The sequence below is a fragment of the Pantherophis guttatus genome, chromosome 6, assembly GCF_059756535.1.
Source record: "Pantherophis guttatus breed Tessera chromosome 6, ASM5975653v1, whole genome shotgun sequence".
In the NCBI taxonomy this organism is placed as follows: domain Eukaryota; kingdom Metazoa; phylum Chordata; class Lepidosauria; order Squamata; family Colubridae; genus Pantherophis; species Pantherophis guttatus.
The window spans coordinates 14,947,167-14,966,084 of record NC_142068.1 but is presented as its reverse complement, the minus strand read 5'-3'; the positions used below and the strand labels follow the sequence as shown (position 1 = coordinate 14,966,084).

The 18,918-nt window shown below is 38.6% G+C and overlaps 1 protein-coding gene across 5 annotated transcripts in view; it reads left to right on the top strand.

The window, feature by feature from the left end:
- NAALADL2 (N-acetylated alpha-linked acidic dipeptidase like 2) overlaps positions 1 to 18,918 on the top strand; it is a 934,597-nt gene that overhangs the window by 864,119 nt on the left and 51,560 nt on the right. For all 5 annotated transcript variants that reach the window (XM_087872505.1, XM_087872507.1, XM_087872506.1 and 2 more), the window contains one exon: positions 13,697 to 13,790. In XM_087872505.1, coding sequence (XP_087728631.1) covers positions 13,697 to 13,790 — 94 coding nt within the window. The remainder of the gene's footprint in view (positions 1 to 13,696; positions 13,791 to 18,918) is intronic.

The following is an 18,918-nucleotide window of genomic DNA, read 5'->3' as shown; positions in this document are numbered from 1 at the left end:
TTACTCAGAGCTTGAATCTCGAACCTGGGCTGTCAGTTCTCCAGCTGACAAGTTCAGCATCATTAACCACTGAGCCATCGCATGCCCTCTATATAGAAAAGGAGCAATTGAGTTTTCCCCCAGAAACCGTCCCCAATAGAATTCAGAACATCTCCATGTTTAAGGTGCAAGTGGCCTTTGATATTGTCTTCAACTATTTACATATATCACTGACCATTGTTGATATGGAGTAACCATTACAAGGAAACATTTCCCTATGACTATCATTTAGTGTTGTACCTTATGATTCTTGACAAATGTATCTTTTCTTTTATGTACACCGAGATCGTATTTTATGTACACCAGGACAAATTCCTTGTGTGTCCAATCACACTTGGCCAATAAAGAATTCTATTCTGTTCTGCTCTGCTCTGCTCTGCTCTGCTCTGCTCTGCTCTGCTCTGCTCTGCTCTGCTCTGCTCTGTTCGTCCTACAAATTAAGGAGCTTTGTCAGTCATTATGGTCTTGTGCTGAACCAAGAATTAGCTTGAATCTTCTCTGTGGCAGGAGGGTATCAATCTGATTCAGTGGAGAAGTTTGAAGGGAAGAAAATGTCTCCAAATGATGGAGTTTTTCACTCTGATGTAGTGCTGTATTTTTTTTTGTACTGTCGAGGCTCTTAATTATTCTCATTAACTGTGAACTCCTGTGGCGTTTAAGTAAGTTTAAAGAATTAGAGCTACACAGAGACATCTGCAGAGGAATAAAAAATCATGGTGGCAGCCATGGTTGTACAATGAATGACCCACCTTGTTTTTATATGTAGCATGTGTAAACAAGGGACAAGGCTTTGATGGCACAGTTGCAGCTGCCCTGGTGTAACCATGCGTTCCATCTTTTGAGCTACAAATCACCCATGATTTGGAATGAGAATAAACTCGAAAGAGCCGAGGTGGCACAGTGGTTAGAATGCAGTACTGTAGGCTACTTCAGCTGACTGCTAGCTGCAGTTCAGCAGAGTGAATCTCATCGGCTCAAGATTGACTCAGCCTTCCATCCTTCTGAGGTGGGTAAAATGAGGACACAGATTGTTGGGGGCAATATGTTGACCCTGTAAGCCGCTTAGAGAGGGCTGTAAAGCACTGTGAAGCAGTATATAAGTCTAAGTGCTATTGCTAAAGTCCAGTCAGAGCTGAATAAGCTTCTTGGATGAGAAGTGAAACGTCTTCAAAAGCAAAAAACAAGAAAGTCCAGTTACCTCTTGGAAAAAAGCATCTTTGGGACAACCATGACCTGGAGGACTGAGAATCTCCGTAGACTTTTAGCTTTAGCTTTGGGATGAACACCCTTCGGCTGGTGCAGGGGTATGAACGGATTTCCAGCAAAATTGTAGACTACAGGAACCATTTGCGCTTCAGTTTAAGATGCAGACAACACAGTCTCATCCCCAACAACCTGTGCCTGTGTTCAACAGTGAAGGAACACAGATATCATCCTGCAGCCAAGAAGACTCCATACCTATTTACACTACTCAGGTTATCCTGGGGGCACAGATAAACCTCCCAGTGGCCTCAACAACTCTCTCAAAAGGATGCAAATGACCAGCTGTCTGCAAGGAATATAAATCCTTCCATTCCCCACCATCCAGTCAGAGCTGAAGAAGCTTCTTGGGTGAGAAGCGAAATGTCTTCAAAGAAAAACAAGAAAGTCCAGTTGCCTCTTGAAAAAGCACCTTTGGGACAACCATGACTTGGACAACCGAGAATCTCCATAGACGAATAAACTCTAAAAGAAATGATGGGCTCTAGAATGCTAGTTCCAGCCACTTTGCCATCATTTTTGTTAACCCACATGAAGCTCATCTGCTAATTATGCCATGAAAGTGCCTGCTAATTGTTTTCAGAGGACATTTCCACATGACACAAGGAGCATGAATTAGATCATATTCAGGTATTATATATCTGGATATAATCTTCCATGCCTCTAGCAATATGATGTAGTTGACGACTTACAACCATTTTTTTTTAAATTTATATGCCGCCCTTCTCCAGAGACTCAGTGCATCTTACAATGCGTTAAGCAATAGCCTTCATACTTTTGTATATTTTTATACAAAGTCAGGTTATTGCCCCCACAAACCGGGTCCTCATTTTATCTACCTTAGAAAGGATGGAAGGCTGAGTCAACCTTGAGCCTAGTGAGAATTGAACTTGCAGTAATTGCAGGCAGCTGGAAGCTAAATACTACCTTTAACAGTAGCATTAATCTGCTGCACCACTCAGGCTCTAGCAACTGTTTGGAATGACGATGCATTGAAAAAAAATGACTTATGACCGGTCCTCATATATATGAACCAGTGGTGGGTTCCTCCCGGTTCCGGCCCGCTTCTGCCGAGCCGGTAGCGGTGACTATATGATGTCACTGAATCGGTTCTGCCCCCCCCGCCCCCCACGTTATTCTTACCTTTTATTTGGCCCCACCCCCAATCTATTGCTGCCTACTGAGTCCCAGTTGATGGACTATAAGGAAAATAACTGTTTAAACTCTTGCCGCGGGGCTTCAAAGGACCACCCTACAGCTGATCACTGGTAAAAGGCATGTGGTGGTAGACCAGTGCCTCCAAAAACAAATGAGTAGACTGGTGTCTCCAAAAACAAATGGGTAGACTGGTACAGCTCTACAAGCAGTTAAAAGCCTGGTAGACCAGTACCTCTGCTAAATCCTAAAGAATTGTCACATGACCATCCAGCCATGCCCACAAAATAAATCACGCCCACAGAACTGGTAGTAAAAAAAATTAGAACCCACCCCTGATAAGAACATCACAGCACCCCTACAGTCACAGGATCAAAATTTTGTTGCTTGGCAACTGCCATGTATTTTTAATGTTTGCAGCATCCAAAAGTAATGTGGTCACAATTCGTAATCTTGCCATCCAGCTTTCAACAAGCAATGTCAACGAGGAAGCTGGATTTGCTTAACAACCCCAAGATTCACTTAAAAGCTGCAGCAATTCATTTAACAACTGTGGGGGGGGAAAGTGTTGTAAAATTGGGTGCATTTAATTGGATGCCTTGCTTAGTAACAGCAATTCTTGTCCCAATCATGCATCAAAGATTACCAATACACAAATTATGCATGTCAGAATGCTCCTAAATAAACTCTGCTTTTTTTTCTTTTTTTTTACTGATCCAAACAGGCTCAGTAGCATTTCAATTATTTTTAAAGCAGCTCGAATGCATCTTCTTGAAGGAACATATTCTAACCGTGGGTATCTCAAATATGGTTCTGCATCAAGGAGCAAACATAATTGCAGTAGAACATGAAATGAGGATTAACATTTTAAATTATTGGTCAAAATAATATTCTTTTCGCTGGTTTGGTTTCTTGAGTTTTAGTAGATAATTTGATTCCTAAATAGAGAGGTTCTATTGTGCCATGCCTGAACCAATACAAATATTCACAAGAAACATTATTAGCTTTGTGCTATGATTAGGCCAAGGCAGAGCTAAGGCAGAGAGCCTTACATATATTGAAGGGCAAGAATGACAGTCTTGTCTGCCAAGATGGATTTATCTTGGTAGTCCGCCTATTAGTTCCATTGCAGCTACATGTTTAAGTAAAATTTCACAAATCAGGAGAGCTATGCTAGCGCGCTTTAATGCATTACCAACAGCTGTATTAGAATATAGATGTAGGGATATCCCATAAAAAAGATCAATGTCAACTCACAAAGCATCCCTGGCCTGCTCTCGAGTTGCCATAAGCAAGGGGGGATGGGAAACCGACGAAACGGCACAGCAGCCAAAGACAGATGCACATTCCAGACTTATCTCTCCCAAGGGCGTATCTCAGGGTTACCCACAGTGGTCGGAGGGGAGTGGTCTCTACAACCCGTGAAATTGCTCCGTTGGTGAATGTGATTGATGACACACCCTGGGGGGAAGAAAGGAAACAGGGTCATGATTGGGGCGTAAATTACTTAGGGTCAGAGCTGGCTTCACTTGGGAACGTGCCGACATGAAGCTCCTAATAAATAACTGGATTTCTTTTGAAGCTTGGCTCAAGGTTCATTATTTAATTAGGGCATCCATCGGAACCCTGACAATCAGCTTTGTCCAGGGCTCATCCCTTCTTACACAGTATTTTTTTATAAAGGTATCTGATATCTTTGATAGATCACAATGTATCATAATTACATTTCCAGGCATTCACATTCTTTCTGTTTCTAATATGTATGGCCTGGTAACATTGAAGTAATTTCATTAAATGTCTTTAAATATTGTTATTCACATTGTTATCGAATCTGAACTTAGTATTGATATTGTTTTACTGTGGCTTTAATTTTTAGCAAGTTTATGAACTGTATGTTTGTGTACCTTAAACCGTAGCAATAACGAATCTGAACGCCTCATGAAAACAACCTTCAATCCCAGATACAGTATAATGGAAGCAGATTACACTTGACTTCAATTTTTCTTATTATAAAGCCTTTTCCCCTCTTTTTTTTCGATGCCTGTTTTGCTCTCCAAGAATTGTGTGAAGTCTAACTAATGATGTTGAAAATGGCATAGTTAGAGCTCAGCTCTATCTGCTCCCATTGGTCATTTTTTGAATTCTTTGGGCTCATCCCTCCCCTCTAAATGCTGGAAACCTCCTTTGATGATGATTTTTGGTCTGAGATGCAGGAGAGATTGGCTGTCTGGCTTTCACAGAAGCATCTACTTCTATAATACCTGACAAGGGTTTTGAAAAGTGGCATTCAAGCATCATTTGGAATGCTTACATATAGAGGCCTGGTGTACTTCTTTAAACACATTAAACTTTTTTTTTAAAAAAAAATGCCTAGTGGTTTTGTTTTTGTTTTTTGAAAGAATTGTAGACCTATGTTGTTTGTTTTTTTAAAAAAAAAACAGGATTGCAATGCTATTAAAGAGAAAATTGACTTAAACCAAGAAAGACAGCCAGATTTTCCTAGCTGTGTTTGAAATAAGTGCATTGCCAATTTTCTCCTATTTTTGCCAGTTTTTTTTTTTTTTCATGCTAGGGTGTGGGATGGGAGCTCTTAATGATTTCCATTATTATTACCATTTTATATTCTCAATGGGATACTTTTGAGTGCTTTTAACTGTAGCCACTCTCGGCTTTCAATGTTGTTTTATTTTTATTTTTTTTCCAGCACTTTGAGATGTTTAGTGGTTAGAGTGAAATTGATCAACGATTTGGCCAGATTCTTCTCCCAGGCTGAGTGATGTCAGAGAAAAAAGGGACATGGATGAAACAAAAAAGAAAGGCCCCTCCCCCTATGCCCCCCCGAAAACCCCCCATTTCATCATACAACTATGACTCAGGTTATAGAGTTTAATCAAAGGTCTACTGAATTTCTGAAACCTATATTCCAAATAGCCATATTAATGGGGCAGAGGAAGACCCAAAATAATCTAGGAGGGAGCTGTTTTGATCTGTTGTGACAGCTCTTTCCCACCTCACACTATATCCTAGTTTCACATTTGGCCAATTTGTCATGTTCCTCGTCTATCATTTTTTATTTATGGTTTACTTATAGATACTTTAAGAGATCTGACATCTCATCCCCCCAAAAAAATTTTATTGTTATTTCTCCATAACTCATTTTTGGATCACGAAGAAAGCAAGAATTCAAAATGCCACATGTATTACTGTGATGGCACCCTGATTGATAGGAAGGATAATATGCATAATTTCTAGGGTTTAAAAATATTATGCTATAGCTGTCATTCCGGAATCTGTTCATGGTAACCAAGGCAACACGACTCTAAAATTGGATGGATGGACAAAGTATAGGAAGAGATTCCACTAAAAAAAAAAAACTTATAAGGCATAACATAATTAGGTGGATTTCTTAAAGAGGGCATAAGAAAATGTTTCTTCAGGTCCTGGATTTTAGATTACTTCTAAGAATGTTTCAAGAACATCTAGCCAATATATATTTGTTTCTTGTTCCTGCTATTACCCTGTTTCCCCCAAAATAAGACATCCCCTGATAATAAGCCCAATCGGGCTTTTGAGCGCATGGCAATAAGGCCAAGCGCTTATTTCAGGGCTCAAAAAAATATAAGACAGGGTCTTATTTTCAGGGAAACATGGTAGCTTCGCCCTCACTCTAATTTTCACATATTTGGCAGATGGTTTAAATCTCTCTGTGTGTGACCATTTTCTGCCATCTAGGAATCAATAAATTCATCAAAAGTTCTTGGAAATAAAGCATTCAAATTTAACACTTCTACCTACCAGCAAACTAGCAAAATGTGGTTTAATCCATAATTTTAATAACAAACTGAGACATTAAACCATCTCAAAGCAGCTGATCCTGCTGCTGTTGACAGTATTAAAACATTTTCAAATTCTTCTTGTTGCACATCCCATTATGTTGTGAGTATTGACCTTTTTCAAGTGTCTTGAAGTCTACCTGCTCTATTCCCAAATGTTTTGTTGCTGAAGATCTGAAGAGGGCTTGCAAAAACAGTTGGCTAGATTTATACCAAGCTTTCCCAGGAGGCAGACGTATTCTGCTGAAGAATAACCTACAGTATCTTCTTGATCAACATGAAAGGGTTGGCAAGGAAGTGGTGCCCTTGACTTTGTACCTCCTATTTAAATTAAAATTCCTCCTTGAGATCTAATTTCTGAACAAAGCTATATAGGTAGATCTTCCCTCTTTCTTTTATGGGTGACCTTATCTTCAAGCTATCTTAGCTAAATTATCATCCCATATACTCCTGAAGGCTGTATACATGGTAAGACTCAAAAGCCTCTGAAGTAGGCTTATGATTTTAGGAGCAACCTAACTTTTTTTTTTGAAGGTTTCTTATTGTTGGGTGCTTCTTACAATTCATGCATAGAGAAGTTTGTGAATTAATATTTTTTTTTATTTCCTGATCAATAATTCGTCAATCATGAATAAAATAAAGGGAAGGTTTTCCTATTTGGAAAAGAACTGCTATTATATACCAGCATATATTAAACTGATCAATCCCAATTTTTTAAGAAAGATCTTTCTTTATTGGATTACTATGTTTCAGGTTATCCATTACAGCAGAATAGTTTTTGAATTATTTTTGTCTTTTGTCAGAGAGCCCTCTACTGACTCAAAATGTATTCTGTGAGAGGCAACTATTTGTTAAAGTGTCTTTTTAAAACCTATAGATATACCTTGACCAGCTAAACTAGCTTTGCAAATCAAAACTGCTAATAATAATCATATTGTTTTTTTTAAAAAAACAATTGAAATCAAAGGACTGTGTAATGTTATAAACAGATTTTCGGAAATTTATTTTCTTCAATGCTAACTAAAGTCCCTCCAGAATTTTTTTTCCTGTTATTGATTTAGCTATATATTTTCCTTGTTTGTCCTTTACAATATAACCACATCTAATTAGTGTGCAGGTGTCCCGTGAATCTTTTATTCCTGTCTTCTACTCACTTGGCTACTCACTTGTACATTCATATGTTTACTGAAGAACAGAAAAAATAGAGCCTAGAGATAGAATGATGACATAGCAGAGAATAATTAAATTCAAACAAATACGAAAGAATAATCAACTGATAATAGATACAGATAGATTAACAGAGTTGGAAGGGATCTTATAGGTCATCTAGTCCAACCCCCCGCTCAAGCAGGAGACCCTACCCCATTTCTGACCAATGGCAGTCCAATCTTTCCTTGAAAGTCTCAAGTGATGAAGCTCCCACAACTTCCGAAGGCAACTTCTGTTCCATTGGTTGATTGTTCTCACTGTCAGAAAATTCCTCCTCATTTCTAGGTTGAATCTCTCCTTGGTCAGTTTCCATCCACTATTCCAAAGCCTTCAGGTGCTTTGGAAAACAGCTTGACCCCTTCCTCTCTGTGGCAGCCCCTCAAATATTGGAACACTGCTATCATGTCTCCCCTGGTTCTTCTCCTCTCTAGGCTACCCATGCCCAGTTCATATAACCGTTCTTCATATGTTTTCCAGTCCTCTAATCATCCTGCTTAGTTCTCTGCACTTTTTCTAGAGTCTCAACATCTTTTTTATAGTGTGGTGACCAAAACTGGATGCAGTACTCTAGGTGTGGTCTTACTAGGGCTTTATAGAGTGGTATTAGTACCTCACTTGATCTTGATTGCATCCCTCTGTTAATGCAATTTAGGATTCTATCAGCATGTTCTCTTCTATGAACACATGCAGGAAATAAATGAGATAGTCACTTGTTCTAAATGGGGGAAAAAAGATTTCACTGATTAATTTACTTATATTCAGCCATTCTTATATTCAACCAATGTGAATGGGCATTTTACCATTCAGAACATATATCTAAACATGTTTCGGAAAGCTATACAGTGGTCTTTTCTACATTATGTGGATGTAGAAAAGACCTTTTTATTTCACCAGGCAGGCCTGGCCTAATTTTTCTCCCTCTTTTTTTTTTTAAAAAAAAATATTTTTTAATATTTTTTAGTATTTTATATATTCAAATGTTTAAATTTGTTTTAAATTGATTGGGGTTTTAATCTGTCTGGGCCAAAACTGTTTAATTCGGTTTTATTTCTGCTTTTTAAATTTTGTATGCATGTATTTTATTGTTGGCTGTGCACCGCCCTGAGTCCTTCGGGAGTAGGGCAGTATATAAATCAAATAAAAGTTTAAAAAGTTAAGTTAAAAAGTTATGTATGTTGCTGCAGTTATTATTCACCTTACCCAAAATAAACGCTCTAAGTATATTTAATATATGAGTGGGGAAAAAAAGCTCACTAATTTGAAGCACAAAACCAGTCTAAACTTTTAAAAACTATTAAGCACATGCTTTGTCTTTCATTCAGGAAGTTAAGAAAGCCCTTCCTTTTACTTTTACCCATAACCACCTGTGGGATAAAATAGACTGAATGAAATTGACTTTTCCTGTTGAGTATGGATTAAACTTGGGTCGCCTTGCTTCTGCTCCAACATGTAATCCATTAAACCATGCTGACTCTTGTCCGGATTAGCAAAACACAGAATCTGTTGCTTAAACATAAACTGTGATGTATAATGGCTTAAGATCTTGGCCTTGTTCATTTATTATGTAAAGGCAATGGCTTGAATTTCTGGACACCCTTTAAGAAACTTTTCAACAACATTGTAAATTGTATGAAATGCTGTATGAACATTCAGTCGGAATACACTGTAATCTGATGTCTCTCTCACTTCCTCACTTTTCTTCTTCTTCTTCTTGTGCCATATCCGTCATCAGATGTTGGCGATCATGTTGGCAATCCTAGTTTTGTCAACAGCCACATGAAAAAATGCTGCTGAGTTTTGTCCAAACCAGTCCCTTAGGTTTTGAAGCCATGATGTTCTTCTTCTGCTTAGACCTCATTTGCCTTCAATCTCTCCCTGGAGGATTAAGTGAAAGATGCCATATTTTTCTGGTGTTGTCCAAAATATTCTAACTTTTGCTTTTTAATGGTTTTGATGATTTCCCTTGGCTTTCCCAGGTGGCTTATCATCTCCTCATTTGTGATTTTGTTAACCCAGTTTATACGTAACAGCCATCTGTACATCTGTCAACTTGCAAAGCTTTCAAGTTGCCATGAGCAGGAGGGAGGGAGAACTAATAGAGCTGATTGATTTCCCTAACTGAAGCTACATTCCATAGATGCTTTCTTACCGCAATCAGTAGGAGGGTGTTGGATTTCACAGCCAGCCAAAGTGGTTAATTGGAGAATGTGATTTATGACATGGCCAGGGAGGAGGGGAGAGAGAGGGTCATGGGGGAATGTAAATCTATGTGGGATTAGTTCTAACTGCATCCGAATTTTGCCGAAATGGTGCTCCTAATAAATTATTGTATTTCTTTTGAAGTTTGGCTCATGGCTCATGAATTAATTAGGGCATCTTTCGGAAACTTCACAAAATCCACATTTCAAATGCTTCTAGTTTATTCAAGTGGCTTTCTGTCAGAGACCAACTCTCTACATCGTAGAGCAGGATAGAAAAGATGTAACATCTAACAAGCCTGATTTTCAGTCTTAAGCTTTTGTTGTGACTGCAGAAGACCTTTTTCATTTTGAAGAATGCTATTCGAGCTTTCTCTATCCTTGTCTTTACTTCACTGATCATGTCCCAGCTTTCATCTAAATTAAAACCGAGTTATGTAATCCTTTCAACTTTTTCTAGTGGTATTCCTTCCAAATTTATTGGTGATAAATTAATGGGTTGGTTGCTGATGACCATGATCTTGGTTTTTGAGGTGTTAAGCTTCAAGCCATATTTTATACATATTCTTACGTTTGCAACATCCAATTTCAACTTGCCTTCCAGAGAGAATTAACTTTGTTCTGCAGAACTTTTCTTCCCCACTTCCTTCACAGAAGATGACAATTCGTCCTGCCTTTTCCCTAATCTTCCATGTTATTTAGTTATAACCCTTATCCTCAGAAATTTCTTCACTTCGATGATTCTATAGTGTTCTTTGCCTCTGTACTCAAAGAGTGTGCCTTGCCCTACATTTATTCTGTGTTTTTTTTTAAAAAAAGACTTCCTTCAGATATTTTTAAATCTCTCCTTTCCAGACAATTTTGCTATCTCCTATAATTTCAGATGCATCTGTTCAGTTTATAAAAAAATAATCTTTTTTTAAAAAAAGATCAGATAATGCAGAGTTATTTGCAAAAGAGAATATTCCGCAGATAGTTCTTTATCAGTTTATGTGAAACAAAGGAACTTGAAACGTCTCATGAGTTTTAGTTTATTTTCCCCTAGCAATGAGGTGCATATGTGAGAAAGTGTGTATGCATGAAATATATTTAATGTAACCTCAGAGTACCTTACAGATAAAAGAAGAATACATTTCTACGCTTCATTCCCTGGCTTTCCTCTCTTTTTAAAAAATTATCCTTTTATGGCTTTTAAAATAATGTTACAGAGAAATGTGGGGAGGAAAGCCCACAAAGATCAAAATAAATGCATTGTGGGGGAAAAAAAGAAAAAAGTTTCTAATTTTTTTAAAGTGACAAAATACACTAAAGGAAAAGAAAAAAGATATATCATTCTGGCTGCAAATAGTTACAATTCTATATATAGGTACTACCATGTTTTCCTGAAAATAAGACCTTGTCTTATATTTTTTTGAACCCTGAAATAAGCACTTGGCCTTATTGCCATGCGCTCAAAAGGCCGATTCGGCTTATTATCAGGGGATGATTTATTTTGAGGGAAACAGAGTATTTATGGATAAAACAGTATATTATGCATTTTATTTTCCTTTTTATCTTTTTCCCCCTCTTTGTATATAAATAATAGTAAAAGGGAAAAAAACTTTGGGAGCATTAACTAAAGATTAAGTCAATTGGTAGAACATACTAAGGTTCCAAAGTCAAAAAGTCAAAAAAAAAAAGTTTTAGCTTATGTCTATGAAGATTCTCAGTCATCCAGGTCATGGTTGTCCCAAAGGTGCTTCTTCAAAAGGCAACTGGACTTTCTTTGTTTTTCCTTGAGGACAAGGAAGAAAAGCAAAACACCTTCAAGGAAAAACAAAGGAAGTCTAGTTGCCTTTTGAAAAAGCATTTTTGGGATAGCTTATCCCTAATTTAGGGATAAATGAAGGGACACGGTGGCTTGGTGGCTAAACTGCTGAGCTTGTCGATCAAAAGGTTGGCAGTTCAGCGGTTCTAATCCCTAGTGCCGCGTAATGGGGTGAGCTCCCGTTACTTGTTCCACCTTCTGCCAACCTAGCAGTTTGAAAGCACGTAAAAAATGCAAGTAGAAAAATAGGGACCATCTTTGGTGGGAAGATAACAGCGCTCTGTGTGCCTTCGGCATTTAGTCATGCTGGCCACATGACCACAGAGATGTCTTCAGCCAGCACTGGCTCTTCAGCTTTGAAACGGAGATGAGCACCGCCCCCTAGAGTCGGGAACAACTAGCACACATGTGGAAGGGGAACCTTTACCTTTATCCCTAATTTCATAAAGCCAGTAGCATATGGATCAGGAAAATATGTTCCAAAGATAGAGTGCCGTTGTTAAAAATACTTCATATTTTATAATACTTCATAATACTTCATACTTCATCACTGTTTACCTATTGTCAATAGAAATTGCAAGAGGACATGTTCATTTCTTTTCTCTTCTCAACTTTTTCACATAAGCTGCATATTTTGAATCCCTGCCAATGAACAGTCAATGCATCCCACTTCCCAAAAATCAAAATGACACCATCTTTTCCCTTCCATTCCTCCAGTCTTTTGTAGACATGCTAATCTCTCAATATCAAATGTGCCAAACCAGACTTTTGACATATGGCCCAGCTAATAAGTAACAATCTCCATTGGGAACTTTAAAGAGTACAATTCTAGAGACTTTCTTATCCTGCTATCTATGCCAGGCTGTGTTGGGGGAAAAAATCACTCAATAAATGTCAACAACTGGAGAGAATTCAAACACTTGTTGAGTTTCCAAAGCAAGTTTACAATGAATCACTGGTCTCCAGTAACTGGAACAGGTCAAGACCAAGAGCCTCAGTGTGACATACAGTAGGTCTTGTACAGAATCAAAGACAGTTGAAACGTGGACACATATAGCAAGATCCAGGGATGGGCTGCTAGGGTTCACAGGGGTTTAGAAGAACCTCTAGCTGAGATTCTGTGCAGTTTGGAGAATCCCCAAATCCCATTCCTGGCTGGCCCCACCCACCCCCGCCCCTCCCAGGTGTCCCCACACAGCTCGTTTTGGATGCAGGTAAGTGCAGGGAGGCTCAGGGAGGGCAAAAAACGGGCCTATTGGAAGTTTGGGAAGGCCAGAAACAGGCCCATTTCTGGCCTCCAGATGGCCTCGGGAGCTTGAGGAGACTTTTTCACCCTCCCGGAGGCTTGAGGAAAGCCTCTGGAGCCCGGGGAGGGCAACCTCCCCTGCTGTGGTCCAGGAAGCCGACTAGGCCATGCCCACAATGGCCACGCCCACCCAGCAACCAGGCAGAGAACCCCTTGCTAAAATTTTTGAAGCCCACCCCTGGCAAGATCCCAAAAGAATTACAAGCCATACAACTACAAGAGAGGAGGAATAGATATCCTTTAAAATATGATGCAAATTATAGTTGCATCCTTTGAAATTCTCAAATGCATTTTGATGTGCAGGGAGCGCTGAGAAGTTAATTGTTATTCTAACACAATAACCTTGGATTAGCTATGGAAAGCGTAAAAGAGATAAGAAGGTAAACCACCTTTTCGAGTCTGATATTTCTCCCAAAGGACACTCATTTTTTTTAAAGGAATGCAGAATAATTAACAACGTATCTATAAATTAAGTAATCTACAGGGATTTAACAGCATTGACAACACTGAAAAAAATTCCTGCCCTATTGATCATCTGTTTCAGAGTCTCATACAAACATATATTGCTTAATAGTCCAAAAATTCTCTGCGCTGCTTCTTTGAGTGTCTGCAGGGACTTTTTTCCCATTGAAATCAATGGTCCCTTTGTACCCTTAACCATTTCCTTCATTTGAAAAGTGAAGCTGTGCAGGCCATTTAATCTGGTTTTCAAAACTACCTTGCTATTCCAGGTGAGGCATCCATCATTAAAAGCTGAAGTGCTTATCTGCCAGTCCAGATGCCTTAATGGGAACATCGCTTATTTAGGGCTCAGTGTTTGGTGGAAAGTACCCAGTGGATTATGTTAGAATGCACCTGAGTGTCTGATTCTTTTTTTTTTTCTTTCCAGTTGACAGGAGAAGCAATTTTGCAAATTGCTAGCAAGCCAGTTCTGCCTTTTAATGCCCTGGATATTGCATTGGAAGTTCAGAAGAACCTGCAAGGTAATTTCTGCCGTGGTCTAAGGAATTTCAGCAAATGTAATGCTTTCCCTCTGCTTGAGATGACAAGTTCCTGCTGTAAACAAACAATGTGTGCCTATTTTATTAGTCCCAATATTTATTTATTTTTTTAAGCTGTGTGTCAGTGCTTGTGCCTTGGTGGTAAATTAAGTATCATTTTTAGCAAACTTATTAGAAACATAAATGGCTTATATAGACACAGTTAAGCAATAATTACTGTAAACATTTCAGCGAATGATAAATACCATTTTAAGGGCTGCAGGCAGGTTTTTTGTATTTTTCCCCCTCCCCTTCCATACAGAGAAGCCAGCAAATAGGAAGAAAAAGAAAATGAGGCATTGAACTCCATGGTTCTTGAAGGCTGTGTAATTTTCCCAGTTTGAAAACTGGCCATCTTGCTTATTTATTGCAGCAGGTCATATTGGCAGCGGATCAGTCCGGCTCGCCTCTCTTCCCACAGCCACTAGGAAGCAGGATAATTTAATGCCAAATAATTTGCCCGACTTGATTTATCGTCCCGTTCTTGAAAGCTCTGTGTTAGAAATGAATGACCTTGATATGGGTATTAGGATGAGAGGGTGATAAAAATGGGAAGATCTTTTCCTCCTCAAGAAAACCAAATAGAGACCCAAGGCCCAGGATAATACAACTGGTTTTGTGTGTGTGTGTGTGTGTGTTTTCAGAGTGCTGGACTGGAGCTTTGGAAATAAATCCAAAATTCACATTGAGAGCTACCAATTCTGTGACAAAAATCCAGTTGGCTACTAGGTGGAAGTCATGAGGGTATTTTGTTGCTGCCATCTAGCAATTGTTCAGAATTTTGCAATGCAGATATCTAAGCCTAATTTAACAATCTTAGGTTTACCATTCAACACTTTATTGCCGTGGGGTTAAACAAAGGTAACCAAGTTAGTCACTGAGTTAGCCTTGACAGCTACGACTGAATTTATGCAGTTTTCTTGGCAGCATTCTAGATGACATTTTCCATTGCCTTCTTCTGTTGTGTTGTTTTGACTAGCCACCAACCCTGGATTTGGGTTCCATGTGGTCCTCCTGCCCTCCAACTTAGGCTGACCCTGCTTAGCTTCTGCTATCAGCCAAGGTCAGCTAGTATTAGCTAGGACCAAATCATAACATGGCCTAGGCCCAGGATATTTGGCGGATCATCTGCGGCCAGCAACAGCTTCCCATCGCCCGGTGCGCTCCCCCAGGGAGGGCCTACTCAGGGTGCCGTTGGCCGGCTGGCAACCCCCAGGGAGAGAGGTGATACTGGGGACACTATTTCAACGGGAAGCACCATTTTTTAATCTGAGTTTGGTCTTAATTTCACATGCATATTTTTTTTTTAATTTGATTTATATGCCGCCCTTCTCCGGAGACTCAGGGCGGCTTACAATGCGTTAAGCAATAGCCTTCATACTTTTGTATATTTATACAAAGTCAGCTTATTGCCCCACAAACTGGGTCCTCATCTAACCTACCTTAGAAAGGATGGAAGGCTGAGTCAACCTTGAGCCTGGTAAGATTCGAACCTGCAGTAATTGCAGGCAGCTGTGTTAATAACAGGGTGTTTTAAACCACTGTACTACCAAGGCTCCTTATCTTGTTTCTATCATAGATAATGGCTTGGGGCAACAACTCACTTCATTTTTGGTTGCTTATTGCAAATTGCACAAGGTAAAGTTAATAAACAGATAGATACAGGAAAATAGATGTTCATGAATATTGTGTATGTCGAGTATGATCTAGCATTGAGTTTTCACTTTTTAAAAAAATGCATGTTAATGAGGTTGCAATCTTGGTGATCTCCTGGATAGTAACGTATTTCCATATTGCTTGAATATATGTTTCAGAGTGTCAGGGTTCCAAGTAATACCCTCAACGAAAAAAGACTCTGAGGCTTGAAATTCCTCAAAGTTCCATTTTATTAGAGATGTCATATTGGCACATCTGGGAAAACCTGAATCTTCCAGGTTTTCCCCACCCAAAGGAAAGTCCAAGTCCCTGCCCAGCACATTTATTTATTTATTTATTTATTTATTTATTTATTTATTTATTTATTTATTTATTTATTTATTTATTTATTAAATTTATATGCCGCCCCTCTCCGGAGACTCAGGGCGGCTGACATGTCTGTCACATGGTCCAATCAAAACACCCAGTCCCAACTGGAGATGCCTCCCAGTTCCACCCCTCTAGGTGCAGGGCAAGATGTCCTTGACTCTCTGAGAAAGGAATGTTATTATGACTATATATCACCCTTGCTCCATACAATCCCCCCTCCCAGTGTCCCACAATAGTAAATGTGGCAGGCCTGAAGATCCAATGCAAAAGATGGCATTGACACAGGCCTGACACAGAGTCTATAATGAACAAAAAAAAAAACCTAGCCGTATTCTTTTGACTACTTTATAATTTAAATTTTGTGAAATTAGTCCAAAACAGGGGCCTATCTTCATAGAAAACAGAGAGAATGGACAATATAAGGACCTGTAAGAGATTTCATTAAACATAATTGCAGAAAAGAGCAGAGCAAAAGAATCTTATTTTAGATTAGAAGCAAAAAAAAAAAAAAGACAATTCCCTTTCCTTGATATCAAGTGACTGAACCTAATGAACCTTCAATGAGAGGTAAAGAAAATTGTGAGATCAAGTCAATAAAGGCTGTTATACGCTTAAGAATAGAATTTTTTTGTGTGTCTCATAAGCAGAGAGAAAAACAATGCAATTCCTTTAAAAAAATAATTGGCTGGATGAAATTCATTTTTAGCTGAAAATTAGAACATATTCCATGAAATCTATAAGTAAAATACATATAAAGATACTGGGTCAAAAACAGTATAGAGTAGTAGAGTAGTATATTTTCCCTCATTAAAAATGACTCTAGGGGGCAGTGCTCATCTCCGTTTCAAAGCCGAAGAGCCAGCATTGTCCGAAGACGTCTCCGTGGTCATGTGGCCAGCATGACTAAATACCAAAGATGCATGGAATGCTGTTACCTTCCCACCAAAGGTGGTCCCTATTTTTCTACTTGCATTTTTTATGTGCTTTCAAACTGCTAGGTTGGCAGAAGCTGGGACAAGTAATGGGAGCTCACCCCATTATGCGGCACTAGTGGGTCGAACCACTGAACTGCCGACCTTTCGATTGACAAGCTCAGCATCTTAGCCACTGAGCCACCTCATCCCATAGGGTTGATCAAATACTAATCTCAGTTAAATCACACCTTAGATCTATTGTGATTTCTTACCCTTGTGTCTGTACAAAGGTCCGCACCCAAACAAGGTGGTTATGGAAACATCCAGTTATTTGTGCCTTCCTTTCAAATCATCAAACACACGTTCTCTTTATTTCAGGAAATAAGATGTACAGTTTTAATAGTTCTAATAATCTCATGAGTGTAGTAGGCTTCGTTTTGCTATAACTGAAAGGAGAAAGTTTGAATTACTCTTTAAATTATCACAGGGGCTAAAACTGGCAGAACATGCCATTTAGAAATGCTTTCTAATATCAGCCTAAACAACTTTCAGCAACACTTTGAAGGGAGAGGGAAAAAAAATGAGGGGGATTTGCAAACAATATTTCACTAAAAAGAAAACCATTTTCATTACCCTACAATTCCAGTTCCTAGGCCGTGTCTCACTAAGTCAGGATTGATAATCTCATTTGGTTTATATTCAATTGTTAAATGAGTATAATCAAAGGTACTAGGAAAAAACATGGTGTTGATTTCTGAATTATATGGCAAATATTTCATTGCAATTGCTGCATGTAACTAGATTTTAGACAGCTTTTCTTACTACGCTGGCTGGATATTTATTCTAGAGATTGGGAATGAATGCGGTAACATTTCTCCTATAATGGGCAACAATGGATTTTTTAACACTTGTAAAATATGTTTTCTGCCCTTAAGCATCTGTGTAGTGATGGTGGTTTGTTTTTCCGAACATAACTGAGGTCGCCATATCATAAGTAAAATGTTTTTTTCCCCTACGTTAGCTAAACTAGATTGACTGATTATCTGTCATCAGGTCTGTGCTAACTCTTAGCAGCCATATGAACTGCCCCAAACCAGGCCCTTTAATTCAACTTGTAATGCTCCCATTACTATTTTAATCCAGATCCTCATTGCTGCTTGTTGTCCTAGTCTTTTCTTTCATCCCACCTTTCCAACAAAGTGAACTTCTCATTATGTGCCTTACAGGGGTGGGTTCTACTTATCTTTACTACCGGTTTGCAATGGGAGTGCGCATGCGCGCTTCTGCGCCTGTGCAGATTGTCAATTATGACATCAGGGCGGGTTGGCGGAGCCTCCTGCCGCTTTTACTACCGGTTCTAAAGAACCAGATAGAACCGGGAGCAACCCACCACTGGTGCCTTAGCACAATATACACAAAATGTGATAATCAGAGCCTAGTCATTTGTACCTTAATTCAGAACGCTGAATTGATTTGTTCTAGGATCTATTGGTTTGATTTCTTGGCTGTCTGTGGTATTTTCCAAAGTTCAAAAGCATTTTAGAGTGTCATATAGTTTCCGTAGAGGAGAATATCATTGCTTGCACAATTTTGATCTTTTGGGTAAACTACCTATCTTCATTGCTACCCTACCAATTGCTAATCTGAGGCATATTTCTTGAATCTGAGTTCCTTCACTAGTGATAGTAACTTCAATATTTCTATAGACAACTCTAAGATTGGTTGCTATGATTTTTGTCAATAGTTTGTCTTCTTTATATTTAATCTTAGTCTCATTTTTTACTGTGCTCATTAACTTCCATTATTAAAGCTTGCAGATAATTTGCATAGTAGTGTCATAGTATGTGTTATTAATGTTTCTTCCTCCAGTTTTAAATCCATGCTTCTTGGAGTCCAGCATCTTTCAATACATATTTTATAGTTTGAATAAATAAAGAAGGAAGGATGTAAGGCCTAAAGTCACTCCAAACAGTGAGATGAGGGGTATGTAAATTTAATAAATAAATTTAACAACAACAACAATAATAATAGTAATTGTAATAATAATAATAATAATAATAATAATAATAATAATAATAATAATAATAATAATAATAATAATATACATAGCTTTATCTTACTCCTATACCAAC